We start from the raw sequence: 24747 nt of genomic DNA on the forward strand, positions 1-24747 counted from the left end.
TTTTTTTTATATATATAATATATTTTTATTGATTTCAGAGAGGAAGGAAGAGGGAGAGAGAGATAGAAACATCAATGATGAGAGAGAATCATTGATTGGCTGCCTCCTGCAAGCCCCTCACTGGGGATCGAGCCCACAACCCAGGCATGTGCCCTTGACCGGAATCGAACCTGGGACCTTTCAGTTCGCAGGCCAACACTCTATCCACTGAGCCAAACCGGCGAGGGCCCACCTGCTTTTGTAAGAAGGTGTTTGCTCGAACTTGTTTTTCATTTATGTACGTGGTAGCAGAGTTGAGTAGTTGCGACAGAAGCTGTCTGACTCACAAAACCTACAGTATTTACTATCTGGCCCTTTATGAAGAAGTTTGCCGATCTAGGATTTAGAACTAGCCCCTTGCCTTCATTTTTAACATACTACTGACTGTTTCAGGAGTCCAGAACAATTGTTTATGGAAAACCTCTTCTTTTAGATTGGCCTGATTACATACACTTACATATTAAATTTATTGAAATTTCACACACTGTGAAATTTTAAATATATACATTTAAAAGTATAAAATGCTTATGAAATTCTCTTGCTCCATGGGCCACATGAAACAACGTTCTATGTGCCAAAATTACAAATGAAATCAAAAGGCAAACAACAAATTAAAAAATAATTACAATTCCAGGATCTTGTCTCTTTTCATACTTTATTTTCCAGGGAAGAGAGGGAAAAAAACGTCATGTCTGACATGATAAATAGTTTTAGGTACAAATGGAGGTTAAACCCTTACTGACCAAGTTTTTGTATCTTTTTTCTTTTTTAATCCTCACCTGAGGATATGTTTCCATTGATTTTTAGAGAGAGAGGAAGGTAAAGAGAGAGAGAAAAACATTGATATGAGAGAGAAACATTGATCGGTTGCCTCCTGTACTCGCCCTGACTGGGGACTGAACCTGAAACCTGGGTATGTGCTCTGACCGGGAATCATACCTGTCACCTTTTGTTATATGGAACGATACTCGCACCAACTGAGCCACCTGGCCAGGGCAAGTTTCTATATCACTTAAATAGAGAAAGTACTAGGACAACCAGGGGTCTCCTTTGGAAAATCATAATATATCATTTCAAATAAATGCGCAGGAGTGCATAGAAACTCAGACAGACACACACACACAAGACCGTCAACACCGAGTGCCGGCCATCTGTGGAGCAACATGCCTGACACACAGAAAGTGCTAACTGTCCGTGGGATAAGCCAATGGATACCATTTCTTTACACAGCTGGGCAGGGCAGGTTGTCACAAAAATATTCACACCCATTGATTAGATGATTATTATTATTATTATTACTGTTTTAGTGTAACAAGCATCTGCATCATAGTAGAGGCTTGGCCTTTGTTCTGTTGGGAGCTCATGCGTGCTCATTGAAATAGGCTTCAGTTACCTGGGAACGTGGTCTTAGGGACAGGAGTACAGTGCATTGATTGTACGCATGTGTGTATATGGGAAGCTAGAAAGCGTCCAGCCTCGCCTTCCAGGCAACCTGGTCACTCTAATGAATAGTACCTTCTCCACCTACTCTTTGGACACAGTATGTCGATCCTACTAATCATGTTAAGACATTATGAGTGAAACATAAATCATAATGAAAGAAAGCACGGCTGACTGACTCCATCAGTTCCATAACACGGCCGAGGCTGCATGCCATATAATGTCTCTCCACTTCTCTATAATGTCATTTAACCTATAAAAAAAAAAATTACATCTCCCTAAACCACAGTATATATTTTACAGCAATGTTTAGGAAAAAAAGTTGATAGTCCTCTACGCTAGCACAGCTCACACATACGGCACTGAAGAGCGAGCTGTTGGTCAGAAATCAGGCTGAAGGTTTAAAGAATTCCCGGCTGGTTCTTGAGCAGTGGGTCTTTCTCCTGGCTGCCGGGGGAGAACTTGACCTTTGCGTGCTCCAGGAAAACGTTCAGGCCTTTGCCTTTGATCCCAGCACTGTTTTCTATCGGTTTGTATTCCTTGCGTTTTCTGAAAAGCAATGTGTTAGAAAGGTTTTTAAAACATCCCCACCTGGAAGATATTACTTTCCCCAAGCTTTTACACGCCCAAGTACAAAAGGGTTCATTTCATTTTACCCAATCTATGGCTTTTACTAATACACGGATGTCTTTTGGAAATATGTTTATTTCCTCTTCTTCATGCAAGACATGTGCCTGTTTACTATAATTTGAGCTTCCATGTTAAATATTGAGCTGACACAATTTTGCTAAGTTGCTGACATCTGGTAGCGTTGTTTGGATTAAAAAAACACACACAACAAACCACAGCAAAATCAACAGGCTAGTTTGGTATTCATCATTCAATGGAAGATTTTCCTCCTACACACAAAACGGTTAAAAGCCAAAAAGGGGAAAATGGCCCATTTGCGCAGCACATTGCTACTTATTTTCAACAATGTACCACAGTGATGGAAAGTGTTAGAACCAGCAACTTACTTGTACACCACCAGGGCGACCACAGCAACAAATACGGCCAAGCAGCCCACGGAGGCCAGGGCACCACTCGCCATTCTCATGGGGGAGCCTGGGCCTTAAAAACAGAAGAAAGACCAGATTAGCGACAGCTTCCACCTCGAGGACATGCAGCTTGTAGTGCAATTAAATAAATGACAAAGGGAGCTCTCAGAAGATACGCGGCTCCCTCTGGCTTTCGGTGATCTTTTCCATTAAATAATACATGGCCTTCGGGTCAGCTTAACTCCCATTTGGAGAACGAGTTAGCGTGTCTGGAACACTATGTTAAGGGCTCAGGGGAGAGATGTCACGTCCTGAAGACACCCGCTCAGGTCTCAGCGGACCCAGCAGCGCCCACGTGATGGAGGGCTCCCTGATCCTCCCACCCCCTGCTCTGGCCTCATGGTCCCCTACCTACCTACCTACCTACCTACCCGCTGTGCTGGAAACCTGGGAGCTGCTCATCCTCCCCACACCCTCAAATCCCCCCGCTCTCTGCGGGGAATGTCCTTCCCCAGTTTATCCCAAGTGTCCACCTTCCAGACGTTCATGAGGCGGCGGTAGCCCCTTCCTTGGTCACTGCTCGCCTCTCTTCCTCTGCCTCAATCCCGTTGTGTTGCAATTACTTCCTTACACACATTTTTTCTCCTATTAAATTGTGAGAACCACGAAGCAAGGGTTATGTCTTCTCTGTACTCCAGGAACCCAGCAAATCTTGTCTCTACCGCCAAAGTATAAGTGGAGTTGATCTATTTTCCCTCCATCTCCTCCGCCACCACCATTGCTGTCCCAGCCACCAGCCCTCTCCCCTGGGAAGATCTCTTACCCCCAATGACCCTTGCTGCACTCAGCAGTCAGTAGGACCTTCTGAAAGCATCCATTAGGATCATGCTTCGATCCCACTAGTGGTTCCCCTTACGCACAGAATAAAACCCTAACCCTACAGGTGGCCTGCAAGGATCGCAACGGGCTGCTCATGATTCAAATCCAGGTCTCCGTTCAGCGGAGGCCCCTCACCACGTGGGTGCTGCCGGGTCGGCAGGAAGTCCCCCCACCTCCCAATCTGAAAAGCCAGCATTTGTCGCCTCTCTCCCATGCTAGTCACTCTCCCTGCCCTGCCTTGCTCTGATTTCGTCACCATGCCTTCTTATCTGTTTGTGCTCCATGTCTGCTCACTAAAGCAGGGGTCATCTTCATCTTGTTCCCCACTCGACCTAGAACCGTATAGCCTGTGCCTGGAGCCGTGCTGGGCACAGAGTAGATGCTCACTGAGTATCTGTTGAAAGAATTGCAGCTGCTTTGTGCATGTTCATTGGATCCGTGTGTAAAGGTGAGCATCTATGGATTTGCCTTTGAGCAATGATCTATTTTTCTGAATTCTGACTTTGATACCTGAGTCACCAAGGGACAGCCCCACTGGATTCAAAGCTCTCCTGGACATCCTTAATTTGGATTCTGACAGATGGCTCGGGTCACCCCTAAAGTTATCACTCACTACAAGAAGCATTAAACACGCATCTAGCATCGAATCCAGATAAGAGAACAGTGGTTTGCCGGCACCGAGGAAACTTCATAGCCTAGGTTATGACTTTAAAGGCAACCCTCCTCCCCCTGCCCCCCCAAAAAACCCAGCACAAGAGCCTGGGGGTGGTAGTGTTGAGGCTCCAGCTGCCTTTCTGCCCCCACCTCTCGGCTCTTCACCCCAGAGCCCAATGCACCCGCCCCCCAGGAAGGAGAATTCCTTCCTTTGTATTCTTGTTTTCGTGTGTGTGTATTTTCAAATCTATACCTTGGATCTTACGAACAATAAGCCCTCATACAAATTACATGTGTGGTTACTACAATTACATGTGTGGTTACTACAATTTTTCTTTCCATGAGGCTAAAGCTGCCTTTTATATTAACGACTGAATATGTCTAAGCACATGTTACCTTATGAGACAGGCTCCAATCCAAAGGGGTTACTGGTGAGTTAGTCATTAGGTTGTACCTGATGTATAATGTGTAATGTGTATACAATTTCTTCCTTCCATTCCACCACAGAGCACTGCTTCTAAGAGATAAAGCCGTAACTTCACAACAAAACTGGGGATAAATGAAATTACGTTAGGGTCACCAGGTAGGGACCTTAATTTGAGGTTGGGAAACATTGGAAGCCACCAGTAAATGAACATTTCTCAATGAAATTTCTTAGTCCATTTTGTAAACATTTACCTCTCCAAGCATTGGGAGGGTCAAGATTGATTTTTCTGGTGACCATCTGAGGAATAGGTAAGTTGGTTTCCTACAATCTCTGTGGGATGCTCAGTTGAATTTGGGAAGGGAAAGAGGGAGTGGCAAGTTAGAAGGGAAAGAGGAGCTCATTTGATTTCTTTTCTTTTTTTAAAAAATAATGTAACTCTTCACGAATTTGCGTGTCATCCCTGCGCAGGGGCAATGCTAATCTCTGTGTCATTCCAATTTTAGTGTATGTGCTGCCGAAGCGAGCACCCCACTTGATTTCTTATTTCTCTCCTTGGCTTCATATCTTTGCCCAGCGGCTTCCATGACAACTTGATCCCAGCCTCCCCTCTGCCATGGTTTAACTGGAGAACATTGTTATTTGTTGTTGGTTCGCACTCCCCCTTGGCATAGGAATCCATTCGCGCATTCAGTGATCAGATCCTGTGATTACTGCTCCATGATCAGAGCTGAGTTTTTTTCATCAAAAGGCTTTCTTTGGCCATGATTTCACTCGGTCTCTCTCTCTCTCATCTCTTCCCTAAATAGATTTGCTGTTGGATTTTAATGCCAGTCCTCAAACCCACATTAACAAGAGTTCAATAAACTTTGCGTTGAAATAAAATTAAACATTGATAACAAAGCTCTTCAGTATGAAACGCGATGCCCTTTATCTACACTATGAAATGCTCCCACAACCAAAACACAGAACTCACGTCTGCCCAGGACAGAGACGAGGGTGCTCGTGAGGGCCAGACTCGCATCGTCACCCAGAGTGAGGTTCACACAGTAGGTCCCGGAGCCGTTGAAGGCCCGTCTCACGGTCAGCAAGCACGCGTCGCCCATGGCCACCTCCACGGGGCTGCAGACCGTGTCCTGGGCGAGCTGGCAGGTGGGGTCAGAAACGATGGTACAGACCTCGGTGGGAATGCTGAGGATGTGTACGGCACCGAGAGGGAGAGAGAGGGATGAAACAGCTTTAAAGGAAAAATCATTTCTATAACATTGAAATCCACCTTATTTTTCCTCAAACTATCTGACGTTGAATTGTCACATATTTATCCTTAAACGAGCCTGGGAATGAGCTACTGTTTCCTCCTTATTGTCCGGAAGGTGAGGCCCGGGGATGGAACAGGAAGGAATTATGTGCCACCAAGGCAGGCAAGGGGCTGCTGCACCCTGTGTGAAGCCCAAGCCATTCCCTCTACCTTCTGACTCTCTAGGATGAAGGCGACGTAGGTCTTAGGCCATTGATGGCGAACCTATGACACGTGTGTCAGAGGTGACACGCGAACTCATTTTTTTGGTTGATTTTTCTTTGTTAAATGGCATTTAAATATATAAAATAAATATCAAAAATATAAATCTTTGTTTTACTATGGTTGCAAATATCAAAAAATTTCTATATGTGACACGGCACCAGAGTTAAGTTAGGGTTTTTCAAAATGCTGACACGCCGAGCTCAAAAGGTTCGCCATCACTGTCTTAGGCAAATACATTATTAAATGCTGGAGCCGGCCCTGCCTAGCTTCCTGCAGAGGAAAATACAGCAACAGCAGCGACGACAGCTGAGCAGACGATATTTACTGTGTGAGGCGCTGCATTTTAGATATATGACATGGTCTGTCTATTCCTCTCAATGACTTTATGAGGAAAGTAACATTATCCCAGTGCAGCAAGGGACGAAGCACTCAGGACAGAAAATAATTGGCCCAAGATCACACAGCAGTCAGAGGTGGAGCTGGGACTTGAACTAGAGATGTCTGATAGCTGTCCTGGTGACCACTAGGCTACCGGCCAGGCAGGACTGTCTTGATCACTGTTTCACTTCTGAATAGACTTCCTGGAGGGAGAGACAGGGCTCTGATGCTGGGTCCCATGGGGGCGTGGGCTGCGATGGAGGCATGCCCTGGCCTCTGCCACAGCCTCACTCTTCAGTCAGCTTTTTCTCTAGTTCCTGTCAATCCTCAGTCCCCAAGCTGGAGAGCTTCTTAGCCACCATTTTAAAAATATATATATTTTATTGATTTTTTACAGAGAGGTAGGGAGAGGGATAGAGAGTTAGAAACATCAATGAGAGAGAAACATCGATCAGCTGCCTCCTGCACACCCGCTACTGGGGATGTGCCCACAACCAAGGTACATGCCCTTGACCGGAATCGAACCTGGGACCCTTCAGTCCGCAGGCCGACGCTCTATCCACTGAGCCAAACCGGTGAGGGCTTAGCTACCATTTTTATACTGTCCCACGCTCTTGTTCATTTATACATTTACATACACATACATTTTCTTTTTTTTTAAATAGCAAGTATTTTTATTTATTTATTTTTAAAATATATTTCTTTATTGATTTCAGAGAGGAGGGGAGGAGAGAGAGATAGAAACATCAATGATGAGAGAGAATCATTGATCGGCTGCCTCCTGCACACCCCCTACTGGGGATGGAGCCCGCCACCCAGGCATATGCCCTTGGCTGGAATCGAACCTGGGACCCCTCAGTCCACAGGCTGACGCTCTATCCACTGAGCCAAGCCAGCTAGGGCAACATACACATACATTTTAATCACTGGATTTACGTGTATGTGAATCAGTTAATTCATGAACAATTAATTGATATAGTACATATATTCACTAGTATTTAGTTAGTCTATTATATATAGTTATAGTCAAACTGTAGGAAGCCAAATTATATAATGCACTAGAGGAGCTTTGTAAATGATAAAGAGAGACAGAATTATCAGGCATTGCTGTTAATTAATGCTAGGACCCAGCTATTCCACATTGGTCTCTTGCCACTCTGGAGGAGCCTTGGGGAGCTTAAGAGTGGGGTTCTGCCCTGGCCAGTGTGGCTCAGTTGGTTGAGCATCGTCCTATGCACCAAAAGGTCGCAGGTTTGATTCCAGGTCGGGGCACATGCCTGGGTTGCAGGCTTGATCTCCAGTAGGGGGCATGCAGGAGGCAGCCTATCCATGATTCTCTCTTCTATCAATGTTTCTCTCTCTCTCCCTCTCCCTTCCTCCCTCTCTAAAATCAATAAAAACATATTGGGGAAAAAAAGAGTGGGTTTCTGAGCCAGACCTTGACCTGTGAACTGTGCTGTCAGGTACCCACTGTCTATGGGGGCAAGTTCTGTAATTACTGTGGCCCTATCTGTAAAATGAGGAGACTCACAGGATCGTGTGAGAACAGGTGTACAATGGTAAGAACATAGTAACTGTTCGATCAATAATTATTATTCAGCTTCATCAACAGTTAAAGGTAATGAGCATTGCTCTACTTTAGCAAAACAAATGCATCCTTGAGAAGGCCTCGCAGGGCCCTTCCTTGTCCTGACTTACTGATGAACTAGAAATATGAATCCACTTAGTCGGGGAGACTGGAGTCAGGCCTCTGCTCAGGCCTGGGGTCCTCACTTGACCCGCCCTCTGAGGGAGGCGAAGTACTCACGTCCCTTCGCAGGTCACGAGGAAATCCATCAGGGGGTCCTCGGGCTGTGGCAGGGGCATCAGGACTTCTGCCATATCCACGATGTTCACCTCTCGAATTCCCTCTAACAAAACAAGCCCCCATGGAAAAACACATCAACATACAGTGGAAACCAACCCAAATCAAACTACTCCTTAACACATCAGGAGGCCAAACAAAACGGAGACAGCCTTCTCACACACCACAACCCCAGATCCGGGAATCTACCCCATCGCCTCGCATACGTGCCCCTGCAGCATTTCAAAGTCAAGCTGAATGGCTCTTGAGCCCACCCTAGCTCTTCATTTCTGGATCCCGTGTCTGTGTGAGAAGGTAGGACCCGCTCTGGGCAGGTGTTCCAGGAAAAGGTGCCCCTGGGGGGATGCAGCCCTGGGTGCAGGCCTTGGCCAGCTTTGCTCGTGAGGGGCTCAGCCCCAGGGCACACAGCGTGGGTTTTACCCCCACCCGAGGTCCAGGGTGCATGGCCTGGCTGCAGACCCCACCTGTCTTCTCTGCTGGGTGCTTGTGGGCTGTGCCTGAAATGCACAAATGTGTGTGGTGGCCCTGTTCACTCTCGTTTCTTACATACAAGAAGTGTGCCTTTGTGAAATCAGCTAGGGAAGAAAGCAGAAGTTGTGGGAACTTGTCATCGGCCTTCTTTCAAGGCTTATTCATTCAGGTTTCCGGGATGCACAGGGCCGGAGATACAGGGCCTGGGCAGGCTCATCAGTCTGTGGGCCTCACGGAAGGCTCATTTCTACTGGGATGTGGTGGGAAGGCTGGGGCAGGCAGGTGGGAATCTAGACACCAGTAGAGTCTTTGCTTGTGTATGCGCGGCATCACCTTGGACAGAGAGCGGGTGGCCCTGCTCCGCACCCGCACCCGCCAGAGTCAATGAAGTGAGTGGGTGGCCTGAGGCAGACTCCAACAGCCTTCACCTGCTAGTCTTACCTACAATTGTGATGATGGCCCTGAAGTGGCCGTATCTGTTAATCAGGCAGTCTTTATCGGGAACCTCCCCCAGCTCCAGCAGGCTGTCCCCGGCGGGTGCTGCAGAGTTTGAATAGAGTTTAGGTTAGTTGCTGAGAATGTAAAAGATGTACATGATGGAACCAAAAATCTAAACACCTGTCTGCCTGCTCTTTAGAAAAACATCAAGAACCCTATACTTTTAAATTGCTGTAGAAATGTGAACTAAACGTGTAACGATGCATATAGATGTGAGAGCTGTAAGGCATTATAATTGTTAAATTATGTAAGTAAACACAATCTCATATTTTGCTTAAACACAGGAAGCAAATGAAAGGTAGAAGCCACTTTAAATATGTGATACAACAGTCATGATGAAATAAAGCAGGCCATCATAGACAAGGACATATTTTAATTTTGGAGGCAGGTTTTCTGGGCTCAAATCCCAGATCCTTTGTTTTTAGCTGCTTGAGACCATGGGCATATTATTTCACCTCTCTTTGCCTCAATGGACTCATCTGTAAAATGGGAATAATACTTCCTGACCTGGTGAGGTTGAACTATGAAACTTAAATGAGATGAGGTATATAAAACCTGCTTCTCATACCTGCCACTTCGGAAGTACTTAATAAACATCAGTTTCCTTGTCCCATCATGCACTTCTATACATCTACTTAGATACGGTATGCTATAGCACATATAAGATATATAATTTTAAATAGTAAGGTAGGTGCATCATAGATTAAGAAACAAGCAACATGGAAGAAGGCAATTTTTTCCCTGTTTGGCTGTCTCATAGCTGCTATACTTACGCTCTAAGAGTCCTCAGTTATTGGTGAGCAGAGATGTGGGGAAGAAAAGGAGTGGGCACAGGATGCTTTTGAAAAACAACCCTATGAGTCTGATTAAAGCAAAGAATGTAATGCTCTGTACACCTGAAACTAATATAATGTGATACATCAATTTTACCCCAATAAAAAGATAATTAGTTATAATTTCAAAAGCTCTAATTAAGGTGTTGGTATTCCTTTAACAAGATAAAAAGACTGGAAAGAAAGTATGATACTGAAAATGCAACATGACTTTCTCTAAAATTTAAGAAGGCATGAAATGGACCCAGTTTTGTGGGAAGGGCACCCACGCTTCATTCAGAAGGGCCCCTTTTTACCACAGGGACATGCAGGCACGAAGCCCTGTGGGAGAGCTCGCCAGGCCTCCTCCGAGCCTTGAGTGGGGGACTGAGCGAGAAGCTCCTCTGCTCTGAGGGGCCTTCTCAGAGCACTTCTCAGAGTATCTCTGGAAGCAAGTGTTCCACGGCACACACTTTGGGAAATGTCACTTAGGTAAAGCCCGGAAGGTTCCGATGCCATGTTGGGTTCAAATGCAGCGGTTTATCAGCAGGATGGTCTGTGGCAGACTCTTGGGGATGCCCCCTGAGTCTCGCAGGGTCCTTTGGAAGTTACAGGGTAATCATTCATTTAATCCTGGGATTTAACCGCTATGTTCTGTAGCAATAGAGTTGTGTGTACAGGGTATTAAAGATGGCTGGCTTCTTCCAGGAAACTAGAGAACTTCTTTTAGAGTTCTTGACAGGCAGAATTTAGCTGTCAAGTTAGAGCATGGAATCATGACTCTGCTATATTTCACAATAAAACTTTAAAAAATGACCAAATAATGAAAGTTGCTTTTATCGTTGGTAGAATGCTTATAAAAATGCACATGTTGTTTTGCAGATACACCTAAAATCAAGTTTATATCTCTGTGTCTATATTTATAAAGTCAAGGTATGATTAAAGGGCTAATGGAGAAAAACTAACACTTTAACAGACAGATGGGCCCTGGCCGGTAGCTCAGTTGGTTAGAGCATCATGCGGATTTGTCAAGGTTGTGGGCTCCATCCTTGGTCAGGGCACATGCAAGATCCAACCAATGAATGCATAAGTAAGTGGGACAACAAATGGATATTTCTTTTCTTTTCTTTTCTTTTCTTTTCTTTTCTTTTCTTTTCTTTTTTGAAGGAAGGAAAGTTTATTCTGCGTCCCTGGGAGACCCACGTACCCCCAAGGACAGGGCACGTGTATTCACCAAAATGGATGTTTCTTCACCTCTCTCTCTCTCTATCTCCCTCCCCCCCTCTTCCCCCTTCCTCACTTCTCTCTAAAATCAATAAATAAAAATTAATAAAATGTATTTTAAAGAATACAATTAGTAATAAATTATAGTGTCTTGATTTACATATGTTTGGTTTAATAATATCTCATTTTATTAATAACACTATTATGATAGTTTATTATTGATAACAAACAGGTTTTTGGTAAAAACAATGACAAGTTTAGACATCATGATGGCGTGGTCCCTCTGGGCTTGATGATGGCGCCCTCTTGTGTCCAATGAGAGGATGTCAGCCTATTACAATCCCCTGGATCCTGGGGTGCTAAGATGTGCTAATGGCTGAGTGGGGAAGGGAAGCTGAGGCTTCCCAAAGTAGACGCTTAAGAACTTCTTGAATGTCCTCAAGTACTGTTAGTAGAGGGTGGGATTTAATTAATTAAGCTTTATAGCCGGAACAGTTTTAATGTCTGGAGTCTTTCCAGCTTGCTGGCCAAGAAGTATTCTCAAGGCACATTCCTTTTGGGCCATTTAGGAAGAGCTTTTAGGTGTGGCTGTGTCTTCATGGGACACTGAGTGGATGTGGGCAGCGCAGGGAGGAGAATGGAAGTGGAGAGAAAAGGGGGAGGGAGGGAGGAAAGTGGGATGGCCTGAATGTTTACAAGGCGCCAGTGTGTCTTCTCATAGCGACAAACACTGGGAGACAACAAGAATGTGTGAGCTAGAAGGGGGAAGCACCTGTGCACGTGACCGAGGCCAGTGAAAACCAGGAAGGCCAAAGAGTGGTTTACAAGTCACCAACGTTTACCTGCAAAGTGTCTTTGAGCACATTTTCCTTTCGTCCATATTCTAATAGCTTAAAATAGTGATAAAATGACTTTAAAAACCAACAGATTTTTGCAGAGTCTCTACACAACCCTTTTAACTAGGGATGTTGCACTCTAACTTACATGCCATTTTTTTTTAGCAGTTAAGGACCCCCACCCCCACCCCCGCCCTGCCCCCAAAGATCACCTGGAAAACACTTACATAAAGAAGGAGTGGGTTTTGGAGGTCTGGGTGTAGGTGAAGGGCAGGGTCCAGGCACTGCAGCTTGCACAGTGAGGTTAAGGCTGAAAGTCCCGTTGAGCACGTACGTGTGATTCAAAGTGCGATTGTTGGAAACAAACAGACCAGTGTTATCCCCGAAGTTCCACTTGTAGTTAATGGCAGACTCACTCAGGAAGTGGCTGGGATCGTGGATCAGGACATTAAACAGAATGGGAATGTCCCTAAGGAAGGTTTCATCGGAGGCATTTCGATCATTCTTCTGGGACATATTCACAAACACAAGAATCTGATCTAAAAGATACAGATACATACAAAGAATGCATGATTGCTTGGTTTTAAGTGGATAACTTCAATAAGACTTTTAAGTTAAAATTTTAAATTAGGGATAATTCAGCATCATTTTTCTTTTTCCTGTGTAAGTTTTTCTAGAGTTTCCCCGCGTTAATCTGGAAAACAGAGGGAGTACATCCTTGAATATAAGTTGGAGGAGGAGTCCAGATGAATGGTAACCCCACCCAGAACACTCGGCTCTCACTCCTTCTTAGCCCACTAACACCATCAGAACGAAGGGCCTCCTCCTCCTCAGTTCCTTGAGCGTTCACACCACTCACCTGTGACCAGGTACACATCTTTCACTTGTGCGACAGGAGTGTATGCCCTTCGGTTTCTTCTATAGACAGCTACTTCCATGACTTGAGGGCCAAGCGTCACGTTGGTTGTGTTTATAGAAACACTCGCTGAACACCGTCCCAATTTCTGGTAATACTGACCTGTGAGAGGGTGGAAACGGTTAGGTGTTGGTTACTATCACATGACCATTATAGGAAGTTGTTTCTTAACGACGAGCCACGGTCATTTTGAGATTGCCCTGGGGAGGGAGCACCAGGAAGGGTTGTTACATAAAACTTTATAAAACAAACCCACAGTTAAATAAACGTAACTGCATGGGTAAAACGGACAGAGCTGTTTGGTGGGATAATGCAGTCGTTGGTTCATAAATAAACACTGACTATAAATAAGTGACTTGGCACTTGGAATAGATGTATTTCCCACAGGAAATACATTTAATGTAATGGTGAAGTGGCCAATGGCGTTTTAAAAAATTTGTCCAAGAATCAACCTTATTTTTGTAATAATATTACTATTTTGGCTATATTATTAAGAAGCTTTTTTTTTTTTTAAAGGGGATTAGAATCCTCCACTTTCTAATAGTATCTGCGTATAAGTAGGCAGTAAGTGATGGACGGTGGGGTGTGTATAAAAATGGAGCCGTTCTATAAAAGCGTTCTAGGACACCCTGGAGCCGTTCTTTTCTTTCTGAACCCTAACCTTTAATCTAACTGTCACTGTCGAGCAGTGAAAGGGACTCCTCTCCTTCAGGGCACAAGGATGTTTCTCATCCTTTGAGTCACCTGGTATAGCTGTGTCAGTGGAACGACAGGTATTGTAAGATGGATGCTTGTGAGGTGGGGGTGGTGAATGACCATGTTTATTGCCTGGTCAAAGGTGTTAGGAAAATACACTAGACTTCTCAGGGATGTGTAATTTGGAGCCCCCCTGTACCGTGACATGCAGAGGCAGTTCTGATGGAGTCTCTGAGGAGGTTTATTATATGTGAGGAAAACGTTAGTTCTGGCACTGAGAGAGAGACCTCGGGGGCAATGCTTAGTTGAGGGACAATATCAGTTAACTCTAAGACCTCAGCAGACGATGGGAATTCAAAATAGTCTTGTTAGAAAACCAAAAACTCCTGTCTAAAAGCTGATCGCAAATAAAGACATCTTAACTAGTTAAGTTAGTGGATGTTAACTAGGCTAAACAGACTCTGAGTGTCAGTAAGCGTAAGTGACTCCGTGAAAACTCCATGTCAGGTCAAAGAAATCATGACACTGGGTGAGGTGACAGACAAAGGGCCAGACATGCATTGAAAAAAGTCAGCTTTTGCCCTGACCGGTTTGGCTCAGCGGATAGAGCATTGGCCTGCGGACTCAAGGGTCCCAGGTTCGATTCTGGTCAAGGGCATGTACCTTGGTTGCGGGCACATCCCCAGTGGGGAGTGTGCAGGGGGCAGCTGATCGATGTTTCTAACTCTCTATCCCTCTCCCTTCCTCTCTGTAAAAAATCAATAATATATATATTTTTTTTTAAAAAATAAATATTAGTATTTTTTTAGATTACTGTTTTAGACAGAAAAAAAATGAGTTTTGTTTTAACAAAGAAAGCCGAATTGGGGGTTCCCCCCCCCCGTCCTTTTAATTCTTTGGTATCCTGGAAATTTGGCAAGACTAAGCCATATACATCCTAGCTAAGGAAAGTTAACAGGTTAACTGTGATTAAACTCTCAATGTTATTAATTCTTGATTATAGAATAAGAAAAGAGACAAATTTTTAAATTTTAAGGAAAGATAAAGGAAAAGCTAAAGGGGTTTGTAAAAGTCTAACCAAGTGTGTGAAACACGTAGACGAAACCCCACTGCCTCCGCTGGTGGTGGTGGTGGTGGTGGTGGTGGTGCGGGAAAGGCCTGCCGTCGGGGAACACTTGGTAGCTTTGGTTGGTGTCATTTCCCCAGTCAGCATCCTCGGCCCACGCTGTCCAGTTGTAAACATACGGGTCAGCAGGTGGGCCCGTTCCTAAGCAGAGAAAGAAAAACTGTGATCATCGTCTGGATCAGACTGCTCAATGCTCATCATTGAATTAGATACTTTTCATATTTTTTCAAATCTAGTTTAAATATAGTTGAACAACTACAGCCCTAATATTTAGAATTCATCCAATGGTGCATTTATGATCTGTGCATTTTTCTGTATATGGTATATATGTTCAATTTCAGTAAGTATATAGAACAAATATCAGGAATGTTCAATCTAGATCAAGCATGTCAAACTCGCGGCCCGTGGGCCACATGCCTCATTTGTTTGGCCCGTGTTAGCCTTTGAGTTTGACATGCTTGATCTAGAGATCTCACTCCATATACTTTATCTTCACACTGAGTCTCCAAATCACAACTGTATTCAAACCAAACTGAGGGTAGTTCTGTCTTCTTATTTGGATACACTCTATCTGTAGCCTTTCTTCCTGACTCATTGGACATCATGACTGCCCGCTCCTAAAGACTTCAGCACACATTTCCTTAGAATAAGGGCATTCTCTTACACAGGCACAATGCCATTACCACCTCCCACAGTAATCAAGGGTCACATACTACATTTAGCTATTTTGTTTCAGAAAGAAAGGAAAGAAGGAAGGGAGGGAGGGAGGTGGAAAGGGAGGGTGGGAAGGAGGGAGAGGGAGAGGGAGAGGGAGAGAGGGGGAGAGAGAGAGGGAGAGAGAGAGAGAGAGAGAGAGAGAGAGAGAGAGAGCGCAAATATCCAGAATGTTTAAATTGTTGAAGCTAGGTAGGGTGTTTGGCTGTTCAATGTACCCTACTTTCTACTAGTACTTTTCTGTACGTATGACATTTTTCCTTTTAAATAAGTCACAATCAGTATTGTTTTTCATCTAGAACAACTCTTGGTATTTTATGTCACTGATATTTACGGAGCTTTTTATTTATCAATCCATTACATCCATTAATTTTTATTCTTCAATAGATTCAAACAGGGCCAGTGAGAGCCCCTTCAAGCCGGCTTCTGTGTCCTTGTGACAGGTCCCCATCAGTCTCTGAGCACCCCCTCCCCCATGCTGGGAGATACCCCAGCTCACCTGCAACCCTGCCCTACACCCGGAATCAGTCATTTCTTCAATGATCCCCAGGCCTTTGTAGTGGTGATCAATATTTCATTAGAATTTCCATAAGTCAAAAGAATTCTTTCATACAAAAAATGCTCAGAGGGCTAGATTGTCATTTGAAACATTCATACGAATCAGCATATTTTTTTAGGAAAAAAGAGAAAAATGCTACAGAATTTTAAATATAACACTTTTTAACTATCTAACCTGTTCTGTACAGAATCTAGTGTTTTCCTCACAGGAATATGATAAATTAATAAGGTAAGGACATGTTGACCATTTAATTGAAGTTCTAAATGATAAAATTAGATCATTAGATGCATTTAATAGCCTTGTCACTGATTGAAGTATCTCGGTAATTAGCTTGGCGTTTTTAAGAATGTACAGTTCCAACGAGATCATTTCCCTTAATGTATTTGTGTGTATTTTCACTCTTTAACAAAGAACTTATCTGCTTTAACTAAGAGCAAAACAAATCCAAAATTAGATATTTTGTCATTTGTGGTAGCCACACAGCACTTGCTTAAGAAATACCTGTGAGCAGAATTACTCTAAGCAGCAAACATCTGTCAAATTGGCTATTCCTTGAGTAGCCAAAAGAATTCCAAGTAATAAAACCAAAACTTGAAAATCAACAAGTATTCTCTGTCCAATCACCTGGACACTAAGAAAAAACTGAGTTTGACAAGAGGGTTCCAAGTAGCAGAGAGTCATCCGTTTGCTGAAAGTCATCATTAGTCATCATTGGCTAATGGTGAAGGGACTGAGTAGAATCACACTCTCACCCTCCCCATCATCAACTTGAGAGGCTGACATGGGATGATAGCAGCATCTTGCATTCATGGGAGCAGCTCCTGCGAGGATCAAGGTTTCTGAGCTGGGCCTCCAGTAGTTCAGAGAACTAGCGTGTTCCTGTGAAGTGAATAACTTTCCTTACCATCTCTGCAGTTCTTCTCATAGACTATGTTGCCATTGGCATCTTCCTTTTGGCATCTGGGGAACACCAGGCTCACCACAAATGTTACATTTGAGCCCACCAGGGCTGGGGAATCACTGGTCAGAACCGCCTGCACCTGGCCTCCTAGGGCAAAGAAAAACGGAGCTCCATGATCAAGCATCTCTTTCCTTTCACTGATGAATGACATCAAGTTACATCTAATCCTAAGGACCAGCCAGAGGATCCTATGCCTCTTTACAATAAATTAATTTATTTTCTGGATTCCTAACTTTGTTATCAGAATACAACATTCTAGAAGATAAATAATAAAAGGAAGTCAGACCAGTTAAAAAATTCTCTAAACACAGAAAGAACATTCACTTAAAATAAGTTTTAAAATCTGCTTAATTGGATTGAGAAGCCAAGTATTAAAAGTTCATATTTTTTTAACTCAAAACCAATGAATGAAGAAGTCATTCATTCATGTGAATAGAAAGATACTCACTTCCTGACAAGCCACAGTGTTGAGATGGTCAAAAACTACTCTGGAGTCTCAGATCTTTTGGAGAGGACCGTTCACACATTCGTTAAATAGGTTTGAGACTAAACCTGCTCACTCTCTAAAGTCTTCCAAAAACCATAAACTTGTAAATTCTAAGGAGATCAAACTGCATGTGTATGTGTGACTTAGAAAGTGATATGTTGAGATAAAAGAGAGATTGCCAAATCCAGATGCCTAGAGCACTGTCATTCACAGAAGAAACATAAGCCACGTGATTTCCAAGTCCATGATCTGAGACTGACTTAAATAGGAAATGACAGTTGTTTGGGTCGAATCATTCCACTTACCTTTCCAGGAGTTTTTCCACCTCGGGTCTCCTCTTTTCCACACTGGATAGAGTTTTTCATTCCAATCATTTTCATCTGAAGACCAACCATTTAATTGGTTGTGCTCCCTCATATGACCAGAAGTTCTTTCATCGCTCAGCACATCATGAAATCCTGTATCAATATTTGAAAAACCAATTATTTAGTCAACTCTATTCCTCGTTTAATACTTACCTAACAATGGTTAAAGTCACTTTTTATTCCATAAGGTTAGAAAGAACATACATAATATTCCCAATATGTCAAACAGGTAAAGTTTTTTTTTTTTTTTAAATCTCCACTGGAAATACCTTTAATACAAGTATTCAGACACTAACTCCATGTACGTTAGATGAATCAAAGAAAAATTTGAAAGTCAGCATTTCTTAGCCATCATTTGTTTGTTCAACACATCTCCTCTGAATATTTTGATTTACACAATGTCATCAGGAAAACACAGATACCAATAATTTTCAGATCAATTTTTGCATCTTTTCTCATCCTGAATTGTTCACTTGGCTAAAGGAATACCAGGCTCAGGAATGCCTCCAGGATTCCAAGAGATGCATACTGGACAGCCCACTATTGAACAATCTACTTTTTTGTGTGGCCCAGCATATGGTCTGTTTTGGTAATTGTTCCATAGGCACTTGTATAGTCTACAGTTGTTGAGCAAAGTGTTTGATTTTAATGTTATTTATGTCAGGCTGGTTGGCAGTGTTTTTTGAGACGTCTAGGTTCCTATTGTTTTTCTGTCTACTTGTTTTTTCAATTACTGAGAGAGGAATGTTGAAATCTTCAACTATTATGATGGATTTGCCAGTTTCTTCTTTCAGTTCTGTCAGGTTTTGCTTTATGTATTTTGAAGCTCTGAATGTTTAATCTTCTTCATAAATTAATCCTTTTATCATGAGGAATTGACTTCTATCTCTGGTAATACTCCTTGTTCTGAGAATACCTTGATATTAATGCCCAGTGTTGAACTGGCACATCCTTTTCCATCATATACAAGTATCTATAAGAAATCCACATATATATATATGTGGATTTCTTATAGATAGCATATTGTTGGTTTTTTTAAAAATTCACTCTTGCCGAAACCAGTTTGGCTCAGTGGATAGAGCGTCGGCCTGCGGACTGAAAGGTCCCAGGTTCGATTCCGGTCAAGGGCATGTACCTGGGTTGCGGGCACATCCCCAGTAGGAGATGTGCAGGAGGCAGCTGGTCGATGTTTCTCTATCTATAAGAAATCCATATATATATATATATATGGATTTCTTATAGATAGCATATTGTTGGTAAAAAAAAATTCACTCTATCTTTTACTTGGTGTTTAGGTAATTCTACTCAGAATAGATTTTGGAGATGGTAGGGCAATGATGTGATGCCTGGAGCTGGGGTAGCCCTAACCACGAGGTCACAAATCTGAGGAAGCAAGCCAACACATCAGAATGGAAGGATGAACAGTTCTGGATGATATTGCTGAGCTCTTGCGCTAGTCTTGCCTACCTTTGGACTTATTGAGATACTAAGTGTCTTACTCAACCTATTTAAGTAATCTATTACAGCCCAAAACTCTGTCAGCTCCTGATTATACACTATTATAAACTGTTTTTGCATCAATTCATATGGTCTTATTTCTTGGTGTCTTCTCTTAAAACCTGGAAGAGGCTTTCCATGAGGGGTGGTATTTGGTAGGTAGTCAGAGAAGCCATATGGAATGGATGCCACTAACCTCTCTGTCTTCTATTCCTCCTTCCTGGAAGGAGGAGGGAGCGGTGTGTTGTTCCCTTCTTATAAGGGAGGCAGATGGAATAGGAAAGAACATTGAACTGGGAGTCACAGAATCTGGTCTCTAGTCTTGGTTCAGCTACTAGACAGGCTGGGTTGTGCTCCCTCATATGACCAGAAGTTCTTTCATTGCTCAGCACATCATGAAATCCTGTATCAATATGACCCCAGGCCATGTCTTCTCTGGGCCTTCAAATCAGACGAAAACCAAATGTCCTGTGATTCTATGAGATTGTTCCTATTTGGAAAAATGATACTACTAAGCAAGGGCAGGAAATGCATGCTTATCAATAAATGTTTGTAACTGGAAATTTACTCGAACTGAGTCACAGAATGGTAGAATGTTCCGTCTGGAAAGAAATAAGATTAGTTAGTTCAAAACCCCTTGTTTTATAGATGAAGAGATTAAGTCACAGAATGGTAGAATGTTCAGTCTGGAAAGAACTAAGATTAGTTAGTTCAAAACCCCTTGTTTTATAGATGAAGAGATTCAGGCCCAGAGAAGTGATAGGATCCACTCAGGATCATCTTTAATTGAGTAGAAATGAAGATTCACACCTTTCGATTCCAAGAACCAGTTTTTCCCACTGTTCTCAAGAATCTTCCTTTTCCTCAGCTCCTGAGAGAAAGGCAGTGTTTCCAGAAACATAATCAAAGCAGATCTCTCTTCTGATGTTAAATGTCAGAAGTCAAGGAAAAATACAAAATTAAAAGGAGAGTGACAAGAAATAGACGTAGGTCCATGGGACAGAATAGAGAACCCAGAAATAGATCCACACAAAAATGCCCTGATTTTTTACGAAGATGCAAAAGCAATCTGATGGAGGAAAGCCAGACCCTTGTGGTGATGGAACTGTCTGTATTTTGACTGTATCAATGTCAATATCCTGATTGTGATATTATACACTAGTTTTATGTTACCATTGGGAGAAACCTGGTAAAGGGTACTGGGGAATCTCTTTGTAGTATTTCTTACAACTGTATGTGAATCTACAATGACCTCAGAATTAAAAGCAAATGGTGCTACAAAAAGGTGGAATGCCCAGGAGAGGTCTTCAGGCTCCAGGCTAGACAAGAATTCTTAGATGTGACACCAAAAATCCGACCCATTGAAGGAAAAAAAATGATAAATGAGACCTCATTAAAATGAAAAAAATTCTGCTCTGTGAAATAACATGTGAAGAGGATGAAACAGCAAATTACACACTGGGAGAAAATATTAGCAAACTGCATTTCCAAGAAAGAACTGATATCTAGAATATATGAAGAATTTTCAATACTCAATGTTAAAACTCAAACAATCCAATTAAAAGACCTGAACAGACATTTCACTGAACAGGTTGTGCAGACAGCAGAGAAACACATGAAAAGATGTTCAGTATCGCCAACCAGTAGGGACGTGTACATTACAAGCCCAAAGAGACACCACTATACACCTTTCAGAATTACTAAAATGAAAATTAGGGACACATCAAATGTAGGTGACCACGGGAAGAAACCGGATCACTCATACATGGCTGGTGGGGATGTAATATGGTACAATCACTCTGGAAAACAGCTTGCAGTCTCTTGTAAAACTAACCATGTAATTACCATGCAACTAAGCAATTGAACTCTTGGGCATTTATCCCAGAGAAAAGGAAACTTATGTTCACATAAAAACCTGGGCATGAATGTTCCTAGCAGCTTTATTCAAACAGCCCAAGCTGAGGCAACCCAGATACCCCCCACTGGGTGAAGGGTTAAAGTGTGGTCCATCCATGCCATGGAATACCACTCAGTAATAACAAAGAACAAACTACTGACACATGCAACATCGTCAATAAAGTACGTTGAGTTAAAAAAAAATCCAATTCCCAAAGATGACATTCTGTAATGATGCAATTTACATAACATTATAAATATAGAAAATAAATTGGTGGTTGCTAGGGGCTAGGGCTGGGTGGGTTTGGCTGTTAAAGGGATGAGGGACCCTTGTGGTGATGGAACTGTCTGTATTTTGACGGTATCAATGTCAATATCCTGATTGTGATATTATACACTAGTTTTATAAGATGTTACCATTGGGAGAAACCTGGTAAAGGGCACTGGGGAATCTCTTTGTAGTATTTCTTACAACTGTATATGAATCTACAATGACCTCAGAATTAAAAGTTGAATTAAAAGTAGAAGAAAAAGAACACCCAATAGTAAGCAGACTAGAAGGGGAAAAAGAGAGGTGTGCTGGGGGTGGGGATACGTGTGGAGGCCAATGGAGTCACTCCCAGCTCAGCCCTGGCTTTCCTGTGGGCACTTTGGCCTCCCTGCTCGCCCATCGCCAACTGCGGCTGAGGCTGATCCTTAACTAGCTTGTCAGCACCTTCCTCTTCCTCCCTCCTCCCAGGGCTGTGATTGGACAGCGGTAAAGATCCCTTAGCGTGTGAAACCCTGTGAATCCTACCCATCCCGTTTCCTGTGACCAGAAGCTCTGGTTTAGGGCCAGGAGGAGCCAGGAACATCAGGGTTTTGTTACGTTGCCTAACGGGCTGGGGCTCCTCTCAAATCAACGGAGAGATTCAACCTGCTAACCTATTTTTTTTAAAAATATATTTTATTGATTTTTTACAGAGAGGAAGGGAGAGGGATAGAGAGTTAGAAACATCAATGAGAGAGAAACATTGATCAGCTGCCTCCTGCACACTCCCCACTGGGGATGTGCCCGCAACCAAGGTACATGCCCTAGACCGGAATTGAACCCGGGACCCTTGAGTCCGCAGGCCAATGCTCTATCCACTGAGCCAAACTGGTTAGGGCCCGCTAACCTATTTCACTGAGCAGAGCAAAGGGGCGTCGGTGGAAAGGAGGCTAGAACTGGGCGCAGGCCTCCACTGACCAGTCAGTTGTCGGTCCCTCCACCTCCCGGACTCCTGGGGAGTCACCCAGGAGGTTCTTTGAGGAAGACAATCACCACCTTGTAGGTCTCCCACTCCAAGCACCTGTCGTTGGCTCATCTCTCAAGAACCCCTTTACCCAGTTTGGCAAAGGAGGAAACGAAAGCTGCATGGAGCTAAGTCACTGCCTTGCCCACAGTTGGCAGGGAGCCCACGGCTGTGCAACCGCAGGAAGGACAGTGGTGTGGCAGCGGCCTTCTTCCCCTTACCCGCTGTGTGGCCTGGGGCCAGTTTCTTGGCCTCTCTGTGGCCTATTTCCTGGTCTGGGAAACGGGATCATCATAACGCCGGCCTTCCCAGCTGTGCACAAGCCACGTGAGGCCCACACAGGCCAGCGCTCTCGGGCCCTGGCACCCACTCCAGTCCCTGGTCAAAGACACGGGGCCCAGTCCCAGGAGATGGCGGGGCAGGGTCTCCCTGGACCTGAACAGAACTGGTCATGCCTCTGGCCACTTACCTCTATTTCCCCCCAAATGGCACTCCCTGCCCCCACCTTGGGGCTCCTGCACCCCCAATGCCCCCTTCTTACATCCCGCCCCACCTGGGCCTCCCAGCCCCAGGGACACGCGCTCTGCCCTCCCGGCTGCCAGCAGTTTCCTGCTCCTTCCTCTCTTGGGTTCCCACTCTGTGAGGACAACTTAATTACAGACACTTCTCTCCCGCAAGGAGGAGGCAGGAAGGATGTGTGTGCAGGTCCCTCCGGCCAAGGGTCCGAGATGCTGCTCCCTCAGGCCTAGCAGGGGAGCAGCAGTCCGGGCTCTGGTGTCCTCGCCTGTTGACTGGGCAAGGACCGGCTGCTCCACGAAGGTGCTGTGGGGATGACCTGAGCGACGGAGGGAAGCAGCCTGCACACAGGCTGCCGATGGGGATGCAGATGCGGTCCTTTCTCAGCGCCTCCCCCGGCAGAACCAGGATCCCTGACTTCTCACCCAGTGAATGCCTTCTGGAGCCAGGTGGGGTGGCCCTTCTGGGTGATGCACACTTTACTCCTGTTCCACTCTAACTGCGGAGCACGGGGCCGCCATCGCCACCCGCCCCTGGACTGGACCAGTGGGCTGCATCTGACCTAAATGGCTCAAATTCTGGCTTTGCATTCCACTCACAAGAGGAGCTTTTTATGTTGTTTTTTAAATCCTCACCCGCGGGTATTTTTCCATTGATTTTTAGAGAGAGTGGAAGAGAGAGGGAAAGATAGAGAGAAACATCAAAGTCTATTGGTTGCCTCCTGCATGCCTCTGACCAGGGCCCAGGCCGGGGTAGGAGCCTGCAACCGAGGTATGTGCCCTTGACTGGAATCGAACCCGGACCCGTGGGTCCACAGGCCGATGCTCTATCCACCAAGCCGGCTAGGGCGGAGCTTTTTAAATAAGGGTGCTCCAACCCACCTCCAAAGATTCTTATTTCTGGGATCTGGGCATCTGTATTGTTAACAAGTCGCCAACCTGCAATGCAAACCAGAATAGAGGCCTGGGCTCCAGCTCTTCTCGCAGTAACCTCACCATAGAGGCCGCGAGTTCATGCAGCTCAGGGGAGAAATCTCTGGGGGTGGGCTTCTGGGTTGGGATTATTAGAGAGCTTGTCCTGAGCGCTCTACCCTACCGAATCGAAACCAAAGTTCAGGGGGAAGCGCTGCTCTGTTCTCAGGCCAGACTGTTCCCCTCTGTTCCCCTCGCACCCCCGCCCTCCCCTGTCTGGCAAAGACAGTAGGTCCCAACTGTAATGGGGAAAATAAATAAATAAATAAATAAAGCAAGCCCCATCAGAGAGAGGCTGCACGGTTATTAGTTTCTATGAGCCTGAAGCAAAGAATGGAGCTGGCGGCATTTTGCTGTGGTTCCCACATTCCCAGCGGTTTCCAGAAGAAATGACTGAGCATGGAGTCTAGCTCTGGCTCAGACAACATTTCTCCAGACAGCCCAGCACGCAGCCCCGAGCCAGAGAACGGGTTAAACACAGAAACTTTGAGAATCGCTCACGTTTGGCGGCACCAAGGGGCACTCCTGCAGCCAGAAGCAGACACCCCAGGAAGCAGTAGGCACATTCCATGCTGACCGTGCTCTCCGTGCTCTCCGGACCCAGCAATCAAGGCTCAGCTCCCAGCTCCTCCGGCTCCATCTGCCAACAGCAGCCTCTTCTCCTGCGCCCCACTCCTTTTAATTAAATGTG

At 44.4% G+C, this 24747-nt stretch overlaps 1 protein-coding gene and 1 non-coding gene across 3 annotated transcripts; both read right to left on the reverse strand.

Annotated features, from left to right (window-relative positions):
- Nucleotides 1–675: 675 nt before the first annotated feature.
- On the reverse strand, nt 676–24747 carry GPNMB (glycoprotein nmb). Of its 2 annotated transcripts, XM_006088804.3 has the most exons (11): nt 24558–24745; nt 17843–17995; nt 16994–17137; nt 14769–14957; nt 12938–13096; nt 12306–12617; nt 9150–9248; nt 8181–8283; nt 5450–5664; nt 2496–2589; nt 676–2028 (listed from the first exon to the last, which is right to left on the reverse strand). In XM_006088804.3, exons 1-11 carry the CDS (start codon nt 24625–24627, stop codon nt 1881–1883), a joined length of 1686 nt encoding a protein of 561 aa, XP_006088866.1. In that variant the 5' UTR covers nt 24628–24745; the 3' UTR covers nt 676–1880. The 2 variants fall into 2 exon arrangements, with proteins under 2 accessions (XP_006088866.1, XP_023609619.1); XM_023753851.1 differs by lacking the exon at nt 16994–17137 and having other exon boundaries at nt 1853–2028; nt 24558–24747.
- Nucleotides 4900–5003, reverse strand: LOC111826058. Its single transcript, XR_002829301.1, has one exon. It is a non-coding gene; the product is annotated as a U6 spliceosomal RNA (small nuclear RNA).

This window comes from Myotis lucifugus, unplaced genomic scaffold (genome assembly GCF_000147115.1).
Source record: "Myotis lucifugus unplaced genomic scaffold, Myoluc2.0 scaffold_52, whole genome shotgun sequence".
In the NCBI taxonomy this organism is placed as follows: domain Eukaryota; kingdom Metazoa; phylum Chordata; class Mammalia; order Chiroptera; family Vespertilionidae; genus Myotis; species Myotis lucifugus.